The sequence below is a fragment of the Apteryx mantelli genome, chromosome 19 (assembly GCF_036417845.1).
Source record: "Apteryx mantelli isolate bAptMan1 chromosome 19, bAptMan1.hap1, whole genome shotgun sequence".
In the NCBI taxonomy this organism is placed as follows: Eukaryota; Metazoa; Chordata; class Aves; order Apterygiformes; family Apterygidae; genus Apteryx; species Apteryx mantelli.
In genome coordinates, this window is record NC_089996.1 from 7,062,468 (window position 1) to 7,084,338 (window position 21,871).

Genomic DNA, 21,871 nt, shown 5'->3' on the forward strand with positions numbered 1-21,871 from the left:
GATGTTGTTCTGCCACTGACAAAACAGCACAGTTTTTTTTTTCCTAAGCTTTTAGATAGTGTATTTTACCAAATGTGTTGTTCAGAAATTATTCGGATTAGTTATTCGGTGCTTAAGCCTCAGAAGCTGTCAACTTCTGCAGTGGGCAAAATGACAAACTCCTTTGCCTGAGATCCTTCCACCAGTTTGCTTCAGGGCTATCTATCGCCAGACTCAGAGCTGCCAAGTTCTGGAGCAGCTAAACACTTTCCAAAACATTCTGATGGCAAAGCTGATTTTGTGCTGAAATGTCATTTATTGAGGATTTTTTGTTTTGTTCAGCTCCTCCAAAGAACAGGGACTACATATGCCTGACATAAGATCCCAGCTTCAGGTGACAGACACTACTAGGGAAAGAACTAAAACCCTGTAGAAGCATTTACAGTGTTTTTAACATACAGGACAACTGGGAATTTGTAAAAAGACTGACACAAAAGCAAGATGGTGTCCTAAAAAAACATTAATCATCTTTTTAATTTGCCAAGATTTATATAAAAAATGGCATGCCAGCTGCTCCCAGCAGCAAATTCCATCTCTAACACATAATTTCACCTGCAGAGCCATTAACACATCTCCATCAAATAAACTTCAGCAGACAACTGTTACTTCTGGTTGGTTGATTTTCTTCCATCACTTTTCACATTTCAGGATCTTCCATCTTAGGAATTTACTAGAAAGGTCTAGAAGCCTAACTCAACTCTGTTGTACAGGTCTAGCTTGTAAAACAGATTTGAAATCATTGCTTCAGACATCAAGTTTCCTAAACATGTATATATCATATTAATAGAAAATTATTAGAGGATAAATATGTATATTCCAATCTTGTCTTAAGGAAAAATTATGAGACACAGGAATCACTCTGCATTGCAACCCTGAAGCATACGTTCTTTTCAGCTCTTCCAAAATAGACAAGTATTGGTCTGTGAATAGCTATGGACAACAAAAGATTTTCTGTGTGCAAGCACCTCAGAAGAAATGTGTCTGAACATTGGTCATGTTAACTGTACTGGGATAAAACCCAAGAACACCAACTATGAAAAAAAACAGTAACAGTTATCTCCCTAGATATTACAATTGCCATAACAAATATGCATATTAAGTGCAAATAAAAAAAAAATCTAGATGCAAGTTGAAAGAAATGCAGAGTCAAAAATTTTCTATAATTCAGCAAAAAAATCCAAGCAGAGAGAAGAATTGCTGTCCAAACTTTACTTTGTCTTCTAATAAAGCTATCGCCTTATTGCAAAGGGTACTTTGACTGAAGGACAGAGCAACAGATAGCATGAGAAGCCAATGAAAGAAAATGAAAAAAATAATTCTAAAGAGCTTCCATTAGTCATCACAAATTGTTGTGCAATATTTAGTGTTCTGCAGATTTTAGTGTTAATTTCTGCAACATTAGCCTTAGCTGAAATAGCCAGCCAACTTTTTACTGTTTTGAAAACTCTCTATACTGTTCTCACCTCTCAAAGAGGAGCACGGACAGAAACAACTCATGATAGAATCCATCAGCAATGCTGCCAGCTCTTAAGAAGGAAATTTTAGGTAATTTTAGGATATATAAGCATACTATACTCCTCACTTCCATTTTCTTAAATGGAAAAGTACATACAAAGTCAGGTGTTCATACAGCAGAAGGTTTAACAACTGCAAATCAAACTGCCAAATCTCACCTAGCTCACGTTTCCTAGCGATTTGGCAGGGAGCAAATTTCCAGTGTACCCTATGCCTGATATATGTTTAGTTTACCTGTGTATTTCCAGAGCATTGTTCATTTGTTACAGGTAAAACAGAAGGCAAAAGGCCACTTTTACAATTAGTGACCTTTTAAACCTCTTAATTTAGCTTTTACTTTATCAGCACTGTGAAAAATGGAAGCTCTCTTAAGAGTAGGACTGCCACAGTTGGTTAGTTGGAACAAAAAGTGGACACATTCCCAGTACCAAGACTGATATAAAAAGCAGGATAATACTATAAAAATATGTAGCTTACTTTGTGCCTTTTCACAGAAGTTTATCTGAAAGCCTAAAGCAAAAGAGACAAGTTCTTGTTCATTCACTGAAAGTCAAAGAATTGCACAACTATTAAGAATCATGTTTTACGTTTCAATATTCATTAATTAACTCTAAAGTCATAAATAAAACTAATTTATTAGATAAAATTTTAGCCTGTGCTGAATATAGAACAATCCCATCATTTCAGGATCCCTCATTCATAACACAGTCTCAAGCAACTGCACTGTTCAATGTACCAGGAAGGCAACCAGTGCTTGTACACATCAAGTAAAGAGGAAATCAATTTACTTTGAGGAATGTTAAGTTGTTAATAAAACCGGAAGAGTAATTATTCTGGGATTTCTTGCCAATTGGTATAAAAAATTACTTGAATATAACAGTTTGATTATGAGAATTCTGTGGTAACAGGTAACATTCCTGAAGACTAAAGAGGTTGTTTTGTCCCCCAAAAGTCAAAGGTTTTCATTAGATCTGCTCAAAATAAGCGGTGTTTGAGAAGGAACATATTATAATACATTTTAATATCCCAGGATGGATGCCGCTACCTCTGGTTTCAACCATACAAAAGTGACCTGAACAGCTGGCATTCCCAGCATTCCTGATTGAACCCTTCTCTCTTCTCTCACCAAAGATTTCTTTACGTAGACAGTTGTCATCTCTCTCCTCATGTCTCATGGCAACATGCTAAGATTCGCAATAGCAGTAACTATGTTTAAGTCCTAGCTACAGGTGCAGTTATTTGGGGGTACAAATAGGAGCCATGGCAAAACTCCAACTCCATCTCACTGAGCAATGTAGATGACCCAGCAACACTTGTACAAGCCACATGCGATGTAGCAGGAGAAGGTGGTGCAGGCACTAAAGTGTACGCACGAGGAATTCAGGACTGTAGCACACTGTACATTGCAGGCTACTATTTCCGATCATTCTGCCTTTTAGACTGACAACTTAAAGGATGGAAGAATCCAAACTTTGCTCACGGCTCATAGCATTTGCTCATTTTGACATCACACCAGGGATAAGTAGTGCAGGGGCCTTCTGCTTCCTGCAACAAAGTGCTGCGCACCTGATGTGAAGCCTGCAAAAGGTAGTTTCTGCCAAGCACAGCAGCTGCCCAAAGGATGCACAAGATGCGCCCTGCCTGCAGAAGAGCTGAGTGCCATCACTAGATCAGCCCTGGCCCACACCAGCACTGGCTGACCTAGTGGATGGAGACAGATATTCCCTCCGACTTTTACTGGGGTGTTTACAATATCATAACCAGTTTTGCCATCCTAGAACCAATTTTACAGGAGTCAGCCACCTTACGTCCACGCAACACATTACGGCCATATAGGATGGGAGCCATACTTCAAATCACACCTATCTTAATAAACGAACACTGAATGTTTCGCTTACCTCAGCTATGGTAAAAGACGGAAATTAGACTTTTTTTTATTACCTTCCATATTGTTAATACATATTGGGTTTGTTTTTATTTTTAATACCTATAACACAGTCTCCATGCCTGTCTTCTCAAAATATTAATTTCTGTTAACTAAGGGATGTTTCTATAGTGAACTAGGTTAGAGTATCCACTGTGCAGGAAGTTTATGCATATGTTTGCAAGGGACCACACAAGACAGATCAAAAGTTTCAACAACAACAAAAAATTAGAAGTTGGTGTTTCATGGAAATTCAGGCCAGAAGGAACCATCTAAGTAGATTTTCTGTAATTCACAGGTCATTAAAATAATACCCCAGCCAACCAATGTGGCCTGCTAGGACAATCGACCCCACCTGGGACCCATTTGGGAGCAGCTGAAGGGTCAGAGGACTAGCTGGGAAGTAACAAGTTCCTCTCTTCAGACACCACCTTGTCTGGTGTCTCCACAGTCTCCCCTTATCATACGACAAGGAAGGCGTTAAAGGCACTCGAGACAGAGAGGAGCTCACAGGAGCTTGCTTTCTTCCCAAGAGCTGCTCAATAGCGTATGGAGGCAGGTTTCTGGGAAGCATTTGGCTCACTGAAGATGTGCATATTGATAGCACTGCACATGTTTACATGCCCAGGCACGTAGCAGAAAGAGAGCACTGGCACATCACCATACACCAGAATAAGAAATATCAGCCACCTAACAGAAAATTCTGGGTGCTCTTTGTCAAGCCTAAAGACTTTAGTTTAGCTACTATTTCAGCTTGCAGAAAACTACAATATGTACCACATATGTGGCACATTTTAGTCCACACCATGGAATATGTATCCTTGGATACATAAAAATACAGCAAGTTTTTGACTCAGTTTGAGTAACAAGTGAAAAGCACACAACAGCCATACATCCCAATCCCAACATTATGGAGTCAAAAAAGAAAAATGAAAAATACAGTGCTGCTTTCTCTCACATCAGTAGCACTGATGGTGTAGCGCGGTTCCATGTAACGCTACAGTTACCAGCTAACTGTGCTGTACATTTCCTATGGACACAATATTGCCAACTCTGGACTTCATCAAGAGTCTTACAAGATTTGGTGTCCCCTCCCATGAACAGCTCCAACTTGCAGAATCTTCTGAATAAGACTATGTTTTTAATTTGTTTTTCCCTCTACAGTAGAATATAAAAATGGAAAAACAACAAAAAAGCCTCCAGAACATGCTTGAATTATGTTCAGAAGACAAGAAGCAAACAAGATCAGCAAGTAAAATTACCCACAGAAGTCTACTAATGTCAGTTTTAAGGTTCTGAAAAGAAATTTTGGTAATAATAATGATATAAATTCATCAGTGAAGATCAAAAATACATCAGCTAACCACCTGACTAGCTGAAAAACATGAAAATTTAAAAGAAAGGAAGAATTTCTATTTTTTCTGCAAAGTTCCTTTTTCCCCATAAAAACAACTTTCTGACTAGCTTAGAAGTTCACACTCCTCTGTTTTGCCTTAGAATTTCTTCCCATTCATTTGGCTCAGCTCTGCATCTATAACCTCTGCTTTATCCAGAGAATGTTTTTTTCCTAGTTTCAGGTTTGGGGACAAGTGTGCACATTAGAGTTGGTCAGTTGCATCATGGTTCTTATAAACAGCTTTTCTACTCCAAACAGATACTTTCAATTAATTAAGATTTTTGGTGAACAAGAATTCTGTTTTTATTTACTGATATTTTTCTTTCTGATCAACTTCTTACTTTCTGTTTTGATAGTATTATTATAAGCCATAAAGCCAGACATGATTCCTTCTGTGGTTATACAAGATTCTTCATTCTTTCAAAGTCCCAGAACTGGGAACAAGCACAAAGCTTTTCTCTTAAAGAAATAAGCAGCACAGATTCTCCCCAAAATTCCAGAAGTCCATTGGATTCTGAAGCTCCTTGGAAAAAAAATTCTATCACTGTGCAGAGCGCAGGCTGGTCTTTAGTTAGGAAAACGAGTCTAGGAGTCTGCATGACTAATCCCCACGGTCTCAAATTGGGTAACAGAAGATGACTATTGCAAAAACATCAGCCTGTAGCCCCAACCGTCCAGCTATCTTTTTCCCTCGTTCAGGTCCCCATTAACTCCTTCTGAGTTAACTCTGAGCTCCTTAGAAGAGAGACTGTTTCATCAGCTCCACATACAAAATCTGGCTCTCCCATGCAAAAGTAACAATGAATCTGCACAGCTTTCAAAGGGGCAGGTCCTGCAAGGTGTCAGAGCACCACAGATAGAAGTGTTCTCAACCTTCATAACACTCTTTGGGCGGTCTTCAGGCCTACAGCCAGAACCGACGCTGCTCATAGTCTTCTGTTAAGTTTCAACCCAAAATGATGCCTCAGTTTAAGACCCCAAATTTTCTTGACTATAACAGGATGCCTGATTGCTTGCCGAGAAAGGTGGAAGCCATTTAAGGCCCTCCTTGAATCCACAACATTAACACATCTCTGCTCATATCTGATCCAAACTCTGCACAGCATGGTTCAGATCTAGTTCATGTACTGAGGCTACTGCTGCTGGCCTGGGAAGCACCAAAGAGAAATAGAGAAGTTGGAGGTATTGGTATAAAGATTTATGCTGCCACCTTCTAAGTTCAGCCTGGGTCTCCTGCCTCTATTTTCTGCCACATTTAAGTCAACAGGCAAACTAAGAGACAAAGTGAATTCCAAAGTAACTGCAAATAACCTCATATCAACAGGAACAGTGTGTCTGTTTCCTGAAAAGGGTAACAGAAGCTGGTTCCTTTAGCCTAGCCAAAGGCATGCCAAAATGGGAATATTGTAACACCCTGTAACATAACCAAATAAGAGGGGTTAATGAGAGAGTAGTGGCATGTATGTTGAAGAACAACAACAACAGATCATCAACAGTTGTAAATTTGTCATGAAATCAACACGGACTGGAAATTGAAAGAACATTTCTAACTAATGACTGAAATTCTGGAATAGTCTGCTGGAAACCAGAGTGGAGCAGGGGGTCTAAATTGTGTTAAAGGGGAGCTTGATAAGCTTACAGAAAGAATATATGATATTATATGACAGAAAGGGGGAATTACTGGAGACAAAATATTAAATTTGTGGTAGGAGTTCTTGGGTATCCAGCTTGTTAGCATCTCTAAGGGGCAACTGAAGGGATTATTGTATTAGCTCCACATTTCTGGGCTTCTGCTGATCCTGGCAGGCTGGGCCGGGGTGATAGGAAGGGGGAGGAAGTCTCTTCCTGCATTTCCATTGCATGATTTTTTTTAGAGATTTCCAAGGATCTTTTGCTTCCTTTGAATCCTAACATGGATCAGCATGTCAAACTCATAGACAGTTAAAACAACTGCCAGATTTGGGACCAGGAGAACTTTTCACCCAGAGCATAATGGTTTCTTTATTTCTCTGACATTCTGGCAAAGTTTACTTCATAGGATCACTTGCAAGTTCTGTTCACAATTCCCATTTCTGCAAGATCCAGACTACTGGGGAGAGACTTTTCCTCTGGCACATCACGGTTGCAAGTTTTAGACTTTAACTATGGGTAGAAATTCGGAATAAAGTACTGCTGCGAGAATGCTGGGAATACAAAGAATGCTGTAAGCCACGGTGAACAGAGACATTTAATCATCCTGTGGACCTCTCTGGACTGAACATTTACTGACCAGTTGCTTGTTCTTGTGGAACATGACTCAGTGTTCCTACTGGGCAGTAAGCAGCAGCAGCTCTTGCCAGTTGGTAAGAGGATGACTCAACCCTCACCTTTAGCAGCTCAGCTACCATGGAGCAACCAATACTGGTTGCTAAACCCAAATCTCTTGAGTATGATGTCCTAAGAGATAGCAAGGTTTTGATCCCAGCATTATTGCATCTGCAAATTGGTGCATTGCTCCACAGCATGGGCAATCAAATAGTTGAAGAATGTTGCCACAGTGCATTCATTTTGTTTGCTTTGGGTCTCAAACACTAATGCCACTCCAGCAGACGATTACTTGGAGGATATGAACACTTCACTGTCAAAGATCTCAGAGTATTAATCAGATTTCAGAGGGAGACCCAACACAAACCTTCTCAGAAAGCTTCTATTTACTAAATGAAAATAGACAATGTGGACAAGCAGCTCCTGGAATCTATCCCAGGTGTTATGAGGGTAATACAGTGCCCTCAATGGACACAGTGTACAGCTGAGTTTCAGTAACTCAGTGATGAAGATGGTTCCCTGCTGCATGTTATGTTACGCGGTCACATTCAAGTCAGTTCTTACTAAGACCTGCCTATATCAAAGCAAATGACATTGACTGAGCCCCAGAGGCAGCCCATGTCTTAACTAAAATATACTCTGTGTTCACACATTCATCATTTACAGTTTATTTTTGTAGGGAAGGAACAAAGCAGCAGCACTAACAAATCAAACGGAATTTCCAGTTTAAAGCATAAATGATCCCAAATCATGTCCCTGCTAGTATGGACAGCGAAACCAGTTGAGTCCTCCTGCGTGAGTGTATGGACAGGCACACCATGTGGGCCAGAGACACCAGCTCCAGCCACGCTTAGCTCAACTTTCACCATATCCACACTTACTGAGATGTTCCTTCTCCCATTCTCTCAGCTGCAATCCTTGTCAGCAGGATCAGCAGAGATGAGCCATGTGAACAGGCCAGAGAGTAAATTCTTGTTCTCACCCCTGAGGATATCTAGGATTGGCAAAGCTTAACGTGTGTGAAGCTTATTTGGCCATGACTCTGGTATAACCAGCTAGGCAAATAAAGAGCTCCAGGATGTAACTCCAATTCATCTCAGAAAGAAATAAGTGAATTAGAAACATATTTTAAAATACATTTTGCATTTCCAGGACAACATTGGCAAGCTTGTTCTCATATTTAACAACATGTGCGTCCCGAGTGCAGTAAGAATTCAGTTGCCAAGTTGCTGCTTTAGGGTCTCCAACCCTTTAGATCTGACCACCTCTTCTTTCAACAGAAGTCAGAGCTCTCTCATAATTCCCTTGCATAAACTTGTATACACACTTCTTGTACCATACAGTCATATTTTCTAGCTGTAACAGTTGGGCTACATTAGAACAGTAGTTCTCAGAAAGGTGAGAGTTGCCCTCTGCTCTTCTTTGTATCAGCAAGGAAACCAGCTTTAAATTAGACTTCCAAATACCCCAGTTTACACAGGATGACTGTTCCTATTACCCTGAGGAAAAAAAAGTACTTTGAAGAAAGAACAAAACTCCCATATCCTGAAGCAGCATATTTAATTCTAAATGGCATGACTACATTTAATTACTCATCAAATTTTTTCTGGGAAGTAACACCTTTTCAGCAGTAAAAACGTTTGGGGTCCATATAGTCTCTACAGCTACATCAGGTTGTCCAAAAGTATAAAGGCCACCTCATGCATGGCTCTGGGCTTCCAGCCTTGATCAGCTCTATGAAGCAGTTCAGGTCATCCCCCTACACAATCTTCCCTCAAAGAACTCCTTCCTATTCTCCACCCAGCCACATTTCTGAGGGGAAAGGGAGGACAGGAGAGGACATCAAAGGTAGGGAAAGGTTTCCAACTGTTTGGCATGAGACCAGGTCCTGCACTGACACTGACACTGATTCAGTAGGGGAACTGGTCATTACAGGAAAACTCAGACATGGTTCCATCATTCCCCAGAAGGGATTTCCAAACGTGATGCTTTTATCTTAATCCATAACCCCTCCCAGGTCAAAGAAACATAGCCATGTGTTTTTAAAGGAAACTGTTTTATCTCTGTCCACAAACCTCTTCAAAGTACACTTTGCTCTCTGGTCCAAAAGCAAAGTGATGGTTAGTTCAATTCAGAGAACCTTTTCCAGAGAATCAGGTCCAAAGCAAACCATAAAACCCTCTTGGTCCACAGGAAAAGCCTGAACACAAACTGATAAAAAGGGCCGACTCCTTTTCAGTTTAGCTATATCTGCTCCCAACAGCTGTCCTCTTTATGCCAAAGGGCATCTCAGAAAATACCTCAGAAAGAATACTGGATGAATTATTCAAAACAGACTAATTCTTGGTGCTTGGATTCTTTGTTCACTCTATGATCAGTGCAAGATGTGTGCCTTCAGAAGGGCTCACACTGCCTTCAGTAAAGGGCAAATGCAAAGGCTTTGATTTGGAGAACAGGAAATCAATTTAGCAGCTAATAAATATGTAATTTGTGCGCTATACATACTCTTTGTCTCCCTTGATGCTCATAGAAAAGTTAATGTGTCTTACCCTGCTAAGCACAAAGTTATTGCCCACGTTCATGTGAACTGCAATTTAGCTCCTTTCAAAGCAGAACTGGGCAGCAGACAGGGAGTAGATGCTTGGCAACATCATGTTGTATTTCCTCACAAACAATAATAGCAGAGTTCCCTCCACGGAGGGCCAAAGTTGCGAAAGTCATGGTCGCACATTTTGGAAGATGCTCTGCAGCATCACATGTCTGTCCTGACATATCCAGGCCAACGACATGCATGTCTTGTGTAGGGTCTATGCAAGCATGGAGCAGACATTCAATGGGCTGTATGGGCTGCACAGAGAGTCTTACAAGGACCTTTACTTACTGATGTCTGGTCTTTTTTCAAAAATTCACAAACTGTGCACAGAAACTTAACTAATTCTAGGACATCTGACAAAAGTCATACTTTTACCTTTCAACTTAACCACAGGGAGGCATAAACATATTGCAGCTACACTAACAAAAGAACTTACATTGAAGCAACAAAATCGCCTAAGTAGAGGTCACAACTCTACCAACAAAAGCATACTACAGAAATCTTTCAAGTCTAAAGTCTCCCCCCAACACCATAAGAGGGCTCAAATGAAGGGAAGCCTCATAACTTTCAGGGTGCCAACAAGATACAGCTTAAGCTAACTTAAAATAAAGCAAAGTGAAAAGTTTAAAATTTAAGTCAGGTATGCAGCCTGTTCAGAACGCTGTTTCCAGAATTCAGATGCTCAGGGTGACATGAAGCTTTGCTGCTTGAACAAATACTGAAGCTGAGCAGGTTTTCAATTTTCCCCCCTTTACTAGCACCTCCATATGTAGTTGGCTGACCAAGTTTATCTGTCTTACATCTACTTGGGGTTAAAATGGATCCCTCCTGTGCTCTGGGCACACAAAGTTTACAATATTAAAACATATGAATTAATTCAAATCTCACCTTGCTGCCAACCTCCCTCCACTCTGCCCTTTATTCCACCTTCAAGAAGTTTCTTGGGGGGGAAGAAAGAATCTAATCAGGCATAGTAACTGAGAGGTAAAAAGTTTGGGATTAAAGGCAGGCAGGAAGTTATTTAGGTCCAGTATTGCCCTCTTCTAATTCATAAGGTTATCGTAACCCAGAGTGCCGATTTCTTAACTTCTAGCTGTTTGTAGATTGCCAATACAGTTCAACTGTGGCAACTTGTTTGTTCCCTCAAAAAAAAAAAAAAAAAAAAGGGCAAAACAAAAAGCCAAGGAAAAATAGCCACCAGAGCAACTAATTGAGCCCACCACCCATACTATCCACTCCAAAGATGCACTGGAGAAAGAAAACAGCTGGGGAGGCCACATGAATTATTTCGGCAGTGGGGCAGCTGGGCAGCAGAGGGTGGCTCATTGGCAAGGCAGAAGCATCAGCCTGTCTTGCAGACACCCCATCACACCTCTGTCCTCTTAGCAAAGGAAGTTGTGAGGTCTGTCTGGCCTCAGAAGTTGACGTAGCATCAACACCCAACGCAAGCTCCTGCGGGAGTCTGCTGCCAGACATGAACAACTGACTTTGGCTTAGATTAGTTTAGTAGGAACAGGATTTAGGATAAGCATATGCCCAGTGTTTTTGTGTACAGGTATGGTTTGACAACCGAGGCAGCCAAGCCAATCTAAAGCTAGCTGGCTACCTCTGAAAAAGTGGTTCTCCTCCTCTGTGCCACCTCCAGCAGCACATCCATGCCTGCTTCCTCTTACCAGTGCTGGAGCTCATCAGAGCCTGCAGCAGAGCAGTTTGGGAAGCTCTGCCACTTTTGAGGGGAAGGTTAGTTACTTGGATGACCAACATGGCCCGAATAAGGGCAGAAACACGCAAACCATGGGCAGGACAAAGACCCTTCCCACAGCAACTACCTATTGGATCAGTTTAGTTGTATCAGACAGCACCAGGCATGGATGATTCATCTGCACTGGTATATCACCAACAGGAGTGGCATTGTCCCACTCCCAGCCCTGACCATTTTCTCTGGTGTCTTCCTTGTGCTGGCGCTAGCATTTGTGCAGCAAGCTGCAGCAAGGAGATTAGCCAGCTACCAACTAACTTATTTTCATCAGCTTCACTTTCAGCTAGAACAGTTTCCTGATCCAGCTCACTGCCCTGCCTGGAGGGGTAGCAGGGAAGGCAGAGAGAAACGAGCAGACTGGGGAGCCTGGCTGGTGGTTGAAGGGAGTCAGGGAGCAAATGAGTCAACTCATTCAGGGGCAGGACAGACTTGATGAGATTAAAGTGACCATGTAACCTGCGTTGTTTTTTCTATATAAGCAGGCCATTATGCTAAATACGTGCAGGCTAGAGTCTCTTTCTGTTTAAATCCAATGAAGACAAACCTGAAGTGAACTGAGATCGTCACAACCTCCAGGGCTGAGGCTGAGAGACAGGCAAGGCTGAAATAATCAGGAGCCCACTCACACAAGGCTGTCTATATTAAAGGTATAACCTTATGAACACTTGCAGTCAATATGAAGCTCATAACACGGGAATCTTGTGCTTCTCCTAAGACATACCCCTTACAGAGGCTGCCACATGTCATGCCACCTGCAGTGTTAGTTTTCCAAGCTTCTTATATACAGTTTATAAAACAAGTTCACCTAGCAAAAAGAAAATCAGTATGAGATTAATAACAGGCCAACTTTTCCAACGGTATAAAAAGGTGGGGCAGGGGCTATCAAGCATGCCAGAGTCATAGCAAAAATGACTTTGTCTTGTTCATACCTCCAGAAGAACACTGAGAAAAACCAAAGAGGGTTTCAAGGCTGCATAAATCCTTCCTGCAACCCTGTACCAGAAGAATGTAATCAAGTGCACCCTCCCTGCAACTTCATGCTTTGTGGGCAACTACTTAACCCCTAGGCACCTTCAAATTAAGTTAGAGCACATTTTTTCTTATAGATTTTTATAATTAATCATTTTGACCTTTGAAGAATCACCCTAAACATCTGAGTCAGTTGCCTACCAAAGGGGGTGAGACTCACAGCAATTTTTTTCCAGCACTCTGCAAACAGAGGTGCCAACATCACTGAAGAGTGGCATGTATGGATGGATGGATAACTAACACTCATTAGCTATTCCACTGTCAAAGCCTAGAACAGACACAGTATTCAAGCTTAACTACGAGTTGAACTGAAGAAACAGAGGCAAAGTGTCTCTCACTAGGGATTTACCATGAGTTAACTACCACACATTAATTAAACCAGGTTCAGCAACACACCTCTTTAAAAGGAAGAGAGTTTTCAGGGCTCAGCAGGCATTGAACTGTCAGTTACCCACTGTTCACAAGTTTCTTCTGCAACCAGACAAGCCTGCAACATTAAAAAGAAATCTGAGGATCCAGAAGACAAATAGAGGCCCTCTGCGGGGAACAACAACAGACTAGTATAATACGGTGTAGGATTTGCCTTACTGAAAATATAGTTGCCAGGCAAACAGACTAATGTAATAAGTAACTGCACAGGAAGATTTCTGAAGGAGGGCTACCTGGCTAGCAACGATATAGCCAGAGCTAATAACAGAAAGCAGAAATTGCCCCAAATGAAACAGAAATCAACTTAAAAATGCAGTAACTACTGGAACACCTTACTTAAGGAAGCAGAAGATTCTCCCACGTTGGCATCTTTACAAGAATTGGGTTTCTCTTTGTAAAAGAGATGCTATAACCCAGTCACAAATGATCAGGCTCAACACAGGAATTACTGAAACATTTGTTCATTTTTCCTAATTAGGAAGCCAGACTGGATGATTATAATAATCCTTCCTGACCATAATATCCAGGGAGGAACCCACACCCAAAGAGTCTAGGTGACAATCCCAGAACCACGACAAAAAGGTTCAACTGACAAATTCAGCTTAGTTTTCTTCGTAATTTGCTGCAGCACATAACCACCACCTCCCTGAAAAGGATGCTGTAGTCTCAGTATGCTGGTGGAAGTGCAACAAAAATACACATATCTAAGGAGGCATTTATCTTTAGTGAATAGTGTAGTGCATTTTAAATAAGGTATGTGAGATCTGGGAACTTAGAGAGGATGCCAGAAGCATAACACTCATTCAGAGATTTTTTGGTACCTTCTTTATAAACATCACTTCAGTGAAACTCAGATGGACATCTGCTGCTGGTTCCTGCACTGCTGGACAGAGCAGTACGCAAACACGCCGAGCAGTTTTTCTTTCTCTCGTGTATTTTTTTTTTTTCCTACCCTCCACAGGTTACAGCAGCTACTCTCCCCACTGGAGGGTAGGCCTCCATTTTTCTTCCAACTCACATAAAGTTTTATCAAACCTAAGTCCAAGAGAAGATGCTGGACTTCAAAAGCAGCGATGATGTCCCAACTAGAAGATATAAGCAAGATGTTTATATTTGTTTGAAGCACTGGGAGCTTGATATGGTTACACAAGACTTTCATTTAAAGCAGTCATATCCCATAATTAATGCTTCATTCTATACACCAGGGACTACAAATAAGTTTAATTTTGGTGGCCCCTTTACAACAAGCTCAAGTTTGGGAAGTATACAATCTCTGCTGTTGCTTCCACACACACTCATCTTTCTTTCACAGGATGTTCGTTGTTTTGACAAGCAACGGTGTGATTTTCAATCCTGTCAACTCAATCAAGTCAGCATAAAATAACTGGAAAAAAAAAACCTCCTAGCATTTGATTAGACTTACTAGTACTTTGGGGCCTCCCCTTTGCTAGGAAAACAGGTGTGTAGGAATGTCAGTTGATTATAAGTAAACCAAAATGTAAAGCTGAAGTGCAAAAACATGTGCTTGCATATAAATATGATACTGCACGCACAGGTGTAAACCAAGACACAAACACACATAGAGCAGATCTGGTCAGCTATATCCTGGCAGAACTACTGCACATGAATAAACTGGCAGGTACAAATGGACTGAAATATGTAGACTTGCTCACCACACAAGTATCATTATCTTCCATAATAAATGCAAACACATCCAAGATGACACACACACATCAATCTAACAAATCTACAAATGTCAGTTTGCATCAGCTGGGCGCATTAACACATACTGGTTTTATAATTCCACGGTGAGCAAGAGTAATTGCAGTCAACATCAGATTTTATTCAATCAGTTCCCACATGCTAAAGATATAACTCACTTTGCCTACATTAGAATAAGAACAGGTGATTAATATGCATTTAAAGATAACATGTATTTTACCTATTGAGTACAAGCATTAATTCTCCTCTTTGATCCCTTCTCCTTTTTATCATGTTATTTTCTATCTTCCTTTTTTTCTTAACTAAATTATATGTTTCATTTTCCCTGGCTATTCAAACACTGCTTCATATCTAATCTGCTCACTTACTGCTCTATTTGCTTCATGACCTCTCCGCATCCTGACAGTCTGTCTTCTTGTTCCTCAAATTCTGTCCTCTGAGCTTCTCTAAGCAAACTTCTGTTTACTGGGACTCGTCCTTCTTACCTTCTCCACACATTATGCCTTTCAGCTCACAGACCAAAGTCCATCCTCTAGCCTTTTGGCCTTTTATCTGCCTGCTGCACCCTACAGACACTCAGCTCTCAAGGCATCTTCCTCTCACTTTTCTTGGGCTAGCATAAATAATTGCTCTGCTCTCAGACTTGCAAGCCCACTCATTACTGGTGCAGCTTCTACTTCAGGAACTGAAGCAGTGCCCACACTGCATCCCTGCAGGTGCAACATCTCAGCATAGAGACATCAGTGTCTCTGTTGTCTCCCTCCTCCCGCTGAGGACCTCCTCCAGGAGCACTGTTAGTGCGGAGAACAGCCCATTCCCTGCACTCACAAAGGGAGCAGCACAAAGAGAAGGAGGATGCAGGAGTGATAGTGTCTTGGTAAATTCCTGTACCAAGGAGTGTACTGGTCACAGTGATGTCCACAACCGGTTTCAGTAATACTCTGCTTTTTACAGCACTGTCTAAAGTAACTGTGATCACCCCCAAAACATCCTAAATCTCCTAAAGACACAGTATAGGTAACGCACAGGCAGCAAATCCATCAGACCACGACGACTGACAAAGATGTCTACCTCAGTGCTCATCAAGTCTGTCATCTGTCAAACGTGAATGATACTTAACCTGTCTAAAAGCCTCCTGTAAGCTCCCTGTCAGCCAGGTAAAGAAAAGTACAAGGCAGAACTTCCTAATACTTATGCAGAAACATATCTACCAACTCCACTACTTCACATGATGTTCTGAATGGCAGCCAAGGGCAAGAGTGGACTCAAATTAGCCACTTAGTGCACTCAGACAAATACTTCTCTGCCCTTTCCCTGCTACTCTTCCTCACCAGGTTCATTGCCTCACATCCACATACAAGTCTGTCTAACCAAATACCACACTTCACTGATTTTCACTGAAACCAAAAAGATTATGGCTGGAGTAGGGGCAAGAGAGTAGAGATGGACAAGGCCTGGATGGGTGTACAGACAGGATGATGTCTGAGAATCCCAACTTCCAATGAATATATTGGGAATTCCCAGCCCACCTAACATGCCTGATCTATTCCTGCACATCCTGAAAAGACATATACAATATATATGCTTTGATTTTGAAAGAAACCAGCATATTCCAAGCAACAAGTATTTTAAAAAGTCCCAGTTACCCTTCAACTTATATTGAATATAGAATCTGATTCCGTAATAGCTGGTTATAAGCATTTCTAACTTTTGCTTGGCTCTGGAGGTATAATGAGCGATTCCGCAGGCTGCATTTAGAGCTAAAATTCTTCTTCTGTCTTTGAATTAATAAAATTTCTAAATTTCATACAGTAATTCTTCAAAGGATAATTTTCTGCATAACATCAGCAGTAAAGACTACTACTAATTTTGGCAGTGAGAGAAATATAAAATTGCTCCAATTATAGTTTGGATTTTTTTTTTTTTTAATCACTTTCAAAGTTGGATATCCTAGTTCCCACAGAATCTCAGTTTTCTCCACAGAACATCTAGGACACAAAACATGCAAGACTGCTCCTGTATTTTTAACATTACACACAACTAAGAGAGACAACAATTCTTCACACCAACAGTCACTGGTATCCAGACAGACTTCAGTTTGTACACGAAAAACGAAAATCACAATTTCAAAGATGCTGAAATAGCCTCTATTTTCATCACTTAAAGTTCCAACTCTTCTTTGTTTTCGATCTATCAACTGTGCATTGTCACCACTGTCAACTAGACTGGCCAGGGGAACCCTTTGGGAAGGAATGAAGCTCTCAGGTGCATGGGCATGAAAGGCTAATACAGTTAGCCAGGAGAAGACACACAAAAATAAAGCTGGGACATGCAGAATGTTGCGGATGAAAAGATCTGAAGCAATGCCCTGCTTGACTGCAAGGCCTGAGGGTCATCACTGTACAATAAGCCTAGTGTGAGGACAGCAAAGTGTCTCTTCATCTCAGTAGCGCCACTTGAAGGGGCTCTTGCCTGTGTACAAAGACAGAAACAGTATAGAAGATCTAATTAAAAATAAAACAAAACAGGGTGATGACCTGTACAGAGACCCCCTGATGTCCTGGGTCTGCTGCCCCAGCTCCAGACATCAACATGAGGGGCCCATGAAGTCTTCCATGAAGACTTTTCCCCTGCACTACCACTTCCTGGGCTACTCTTTATCCCCCTTATCTTCTCTGGCAGCAAATACCCATCACAAAACCGCCAGCGCCTGCATCAAAACAGAAAATGCCCAGCAAAAGGCTCTATCACAGGCCGTCCTTTCCAAGCACGTGTCCTATCAACGCAATCATCTACAGAAGTAACCGCAGTCTAAGGGAGTGGTTCTGCGGCCACTTTGAGGCTCACATAAGCGTGGGCTGAAGCTAAGGGAGTTGTCCCACCCTTTCCCTCTCCACAGCCACTCATCCCTTTACTGCCTTTGCATCAGCAGTTGCACAAGCTGGGTCAGAGAATGTTTCTGGCTGAAAATTAACTAAAACTTTTTTTTTTTTTACTACAGTTACTTTTTTCCAGCCTAATGACTTCCCTGATCCACCTCGCCATATAGTTTAAGCCAATTAAGTCATCACTGACACAGCCCTACTTTCTTTTCTCCCCACCCAGCAATGCATTCCTGCCACCTTCCTTGCACCAGTGCTCACCCAACCCTATAATAAGTCAATGCCGAGCATCCGCACTACAGAAAACTTTCCACTTCTTTTTTCTGGGTTCATTTTCTGATAGCTTAGCTCACTGAACCAGCTTGCCTTGGTATCAACATGGAACCAGAGTCAGTGAAAGGAGGGAGGTAGGAAACACACACCAGGGACAAGACCGCAGTACATCTACTCCTATCAGCTTTACTTGCCGTGGTACCACAGCTTCAACACACTGCTCAGCAAGCACCTTAAGCCTGATGAGGAAGCAGAGTCACCTAAAGAAATGTTCCTTCCCATCCCACTCATATCCTTCCCTTGCTATGCACAGGTATTTGTACAGAAGCACAGGAATCCTGGTGGAGGGTTATCCTCCTGAGAAAGAGTTTCCTGCCAGCTACAGGAGCTTTCCAAGCAACGTTCATTCACAACCACTGTAACAGTAACATGCTCACTTCTGCAGCAAGGTCTGGCTTTCTAAAGCCTACCTAGAATACATATACTCAGTTCTTCCCAGGGTGCCTCAACACACATCCGTTACCTTAAAAGAAGTTACACATTTAGCTAACACCGGCTTTCTCTGCAGATGCATGCGTATCATGAAATTACCCCTCGTCTTCCTGAATTCATATTTAAATACACATTTTAAATGAACTGCAGAAGAAATAACTGCCCTTCCTCTACCTGGAGCAAGACGTGGATATTTCCATGTCATCACATACTTGCATTGAATCACACGTTCTTTTGTCACATAAGGGCGCAAAACCAAACGATCAGCCCTAAAGATGCATCAGATTCAGGGGAATGATTCACAAATATGAAAAGTATTGGCCAGATAGAAATACAAGGGGCAACACAAAGAGTTAGAAACTACAGTGCAATCCTGCTATTTCTAGTTTTATTGATATTGCTTTTGCATTTCATGCCTTCAATCAAGTTTTTAATTCATGCAGTTTATTTAGGAAGTTTGAGATTATAGTTTTTGAAAGATATTATAAACATGCATAATATTAACCTCCCAAGGCCCAATAGTTCCCAACTCCTTAATCTAGCAAATGTGAGATGTTCACACAGTGGAAGCTGCAAACAGCATAAAATCACCATCTTGTTCTAAGTATATTAAAATCTTCAGTTTATATAATCAGTTCACTACCCAAAAAACTCCCCATACCAGTCTCCATTTTCAGTGCAATCTAATCTAACAGGATAGAATACTCTTGAGTATAGGAAACAATTGCGACAAACAAATTTGTTGCTGAGAGCTCCTGCACCAATGCTATCATCACAGAGAGCTATCTTTCCTTCTTTTTTGTTTTTATTATTTTTTTTTTAAAGTTTCCCAAACAGGGCAAACAGCTTCTTTAGTATTACAATTCCCATATTAAATTAAAAAAAATAATTCCACACTGTGTGGCCACAGTCTAATGTTACTCAAGTAGAGAAGTCCCAATGGCCTAACTTTAAAGAAAAAAATCCAAAGGTTTTTGCTGTGGCTTTTCTGAAAACTAAATATCCACTGTTTTTGCAAGAATAGTCAACCATCAAAAAGTGCAGATGGGAACTCTGGCAATATTACCCTACTATAATACTCTAAGTTTCCATCAAAATAAACCAAAGAATATTTTAACCAGAAGCTCACTATTAGACTGTTTTTATTTAAACATCTGCCTTGCAAAAAAATGCATAAACAGATACAAAGGAACACGAAACACCAAGCAATAAAAACTGCTTGGTGACTGAGGAATATACCAGGAGTCAAATCACAGCCATTCTTCCGGAGTTCGCAAGAGGCTAGCTACTGAACTGAAACACAGGCAGCAATGTTTTAAAAATATTAACCTGGTTGCCTCCGTGGTCACCCTACTCCCCATGGGTCTACCACATCTTGTTAACACAAACACCAGCGTGTCCATAAAGAAAGGAAAAGACCATGACATGGTACCTGGCACGCTTCTTTTGTCAGCCTGGACCGGCCATCAGAAAGTTGTATGGGGGCAGAGGCGGCCAAATGCTGCTGTGTGCCCATCTTAGTGATGTTGTAGCACGCTGTCTTCTAAAGTGGTTTATAACCGAGGGAAGAGGGGAGGCCGCAAAGGGCACAAAACAGATCATGTCTGAAAGGTGCCAGAGCAGAAGTCCACCCAGGCTCTGTCTCTCTCCTGACCGTTTTCCTTTCTCTCCTCTCTCCCACCAGAAGAGTCCTCTCCTCTCAGGCAAGCACGTGGAGGGTGCAACACCTGCTTTGAGCCAAAGCGAACTGGGAACAGGCCGCTAGTGGCCCAAAAGCCGCGGTTAGGCCCTGCACACATGGCAGCAGCACCCGGCCCCTCTCCCAGGTGGCACGAGAGCCAGCCTGAGCAGCGCGGGGGGCACCACCACCGCAGGCAGAGCTGCCCTTCCTCCTAGGAGAGCCCTCAGGCAAGGCCTGGATGCCGTGAGAGGCCGCGCGCAGGCAGAAACCGCGGTGTGCGCAGGGACAGGGGACAGCAAGGGGAAAAGCCCCCGTGCCCCCAGCAGTGCAGGGGCACCGCCGAGGTGCGGCGAAGCACGGAGCCTAACGGGAAGCCGGGGGCAAGGCGCGGGCCTGGCGAGGCCCGGAGCTGGCCCTGCTGGCGCACAGGGTACGGCCTGCGGGGCAGAGCCGGGGGTCGAGGCTGGGGAGACCAGAGAGTGGGAGGACCAAGGGGAGCGTGGATTAAGAGGCGCACAGCGGGCATCCAAATTATCAGCAGCGAAAAGCACCACGCAGAAGCGTGACTCTGGCCAGGACACGTCACTCAGGACGAGCGGCACCTGCCCCCTTCCCGGGGGCGCCTCCTCCCGAACCTGCTCCCGGCGAACCCCAGCCCCGGCCCGGCCCCGGGGGCACCGCGTGGCGGGGCGGCGGGGCCCGGCGGCGCCCCCGCTCCCCGGGCCGGCGGAGGAGCCGCGGCCCCGCGCGGCGGGTCACTCGCCCCTGAAGCGCCGACGAGCCGCCGGGGGCAAAACCCCCTCCGACACACGGCTGCCCTTGGCGCCGGCTCGCTTGTTTACACGCGGCAACTCCGAGACTCCGCGGCTGCAGAGCCCGCGCGAGGAAAACGCCTGTCTCGCCCCAAAATAACCTGCTGCCGCGCGGCCGGGGCAGCGCAGGGGCTCGCAGGAGCAGCGGGGGCCCGCGGCGCCCCGGCCGCTGCCCCGGGCAGCAGCAGCGCCCGCCCGGCGCGGAGCCCAGCGGGCGGCGCGGCGCGGCGGGGAGGCGCCGGGGCCGCCGGCGGAGGCGGCCGCGCCGCTCGGGGTGCGGGCGGCGGAGCCGGGCCGCGCCGAGGCCTAGCGCGGGGCGCGCTGCCCGGCCCGGAAGCGGCGGCGGCGCGGCGCGGCCTAGCGCGGGGCTCGCTTACCCTGCATGCTGCTGACGGCCGTGTGTGCCGGCGGGCCGCCGGAGCCCGGCGTGCTGCTCCCGCTGCTGGAGCCGGAGCCGCTGCTGGGGCTGGGAGTCGCCATTGTGTGCGCCAGACGCGGAGCAGCGCGGAGGCTGCAATGCAGCAGGGACCCTCCCAGGCAGGACACCTAGAGCCGCGACTCCGTATAGCAGGCGCCGGAGCCTCCCCGTCCGTCTGTCCGCCCCCGGGCTGGGGCTCCCGCTTAACCCCTCCCAGGCAGGACACCTACAGCCCCGGCTCCGTATAGCAGGCGCCTCGGCTCCGCGCTGCGGCGGCAGCGGCGGCTGCGGGGTCGGCGGGCTGCAGCCTTCCCGCGGGAGGGCGGCGGCTGCGGGGCCGCGCCGCGCCGGGCGGCCCGAGGCCCGAGGCCCCCCCTGTGCCCGCGCACGGCAGCCTGTCCCCACGGCCGGGCTCCCCCGGCCTCCGGGCTCCCTGTCCCCACGGCCGGGCCCCCCACAGCCTGTGGGCTCCCTCTCCCCACGGCCGGGCCCCCCCCCGGCCCGCGGGCTCCCTCTCCCCGTGGCCAGGCCCCCGCGCCCCACAGCCTGCGGGCCTCAGCCCCGCAGCCAGGCCTCCGCTCCCCGCGGCCAGCCCCCTCCCCG

The 21,871-nt window shown here is 44.3% G+C and overlaps 1 protein-coding gene across 4 annotated transcripts in view; it reads right to left on the reverse strand.

The window, feature by feature from the left end:
- Positions 1–21,407, reverse strand: part of MAP2K4 (mitogen-activated protein kinase kinase 4) — a 112,457-nt gene extending 91,050 nt beyond the window's left edge. For 2 of the 4 annotated variants that reach the window (XM_067308152.1, XM_067308149.1), the window contains exons 1-2: positions 21,228–21,407; positions 2,032–2,064 (exon numbers count right to left, since the gene is read on the reverse strand). In XM_067308152.1, the coding sequence (XP_067164253.1) occupies positions 2,032–2,064; positions 21,228–21,330 (136 nt within the window). In that variant the 5' untranslated portion in view covers positions 21,331–21,407. The remainder of the gene's footprint in view (positions 1–2,031; positions 2,065–21,227) is intronic. The other 2 variants (XM_067308153.1, XM_067308151.1) reach the window with 1 other exon arrangement.
- Positions 21,408–21,871: the final 464 nt, after the last annotated feature.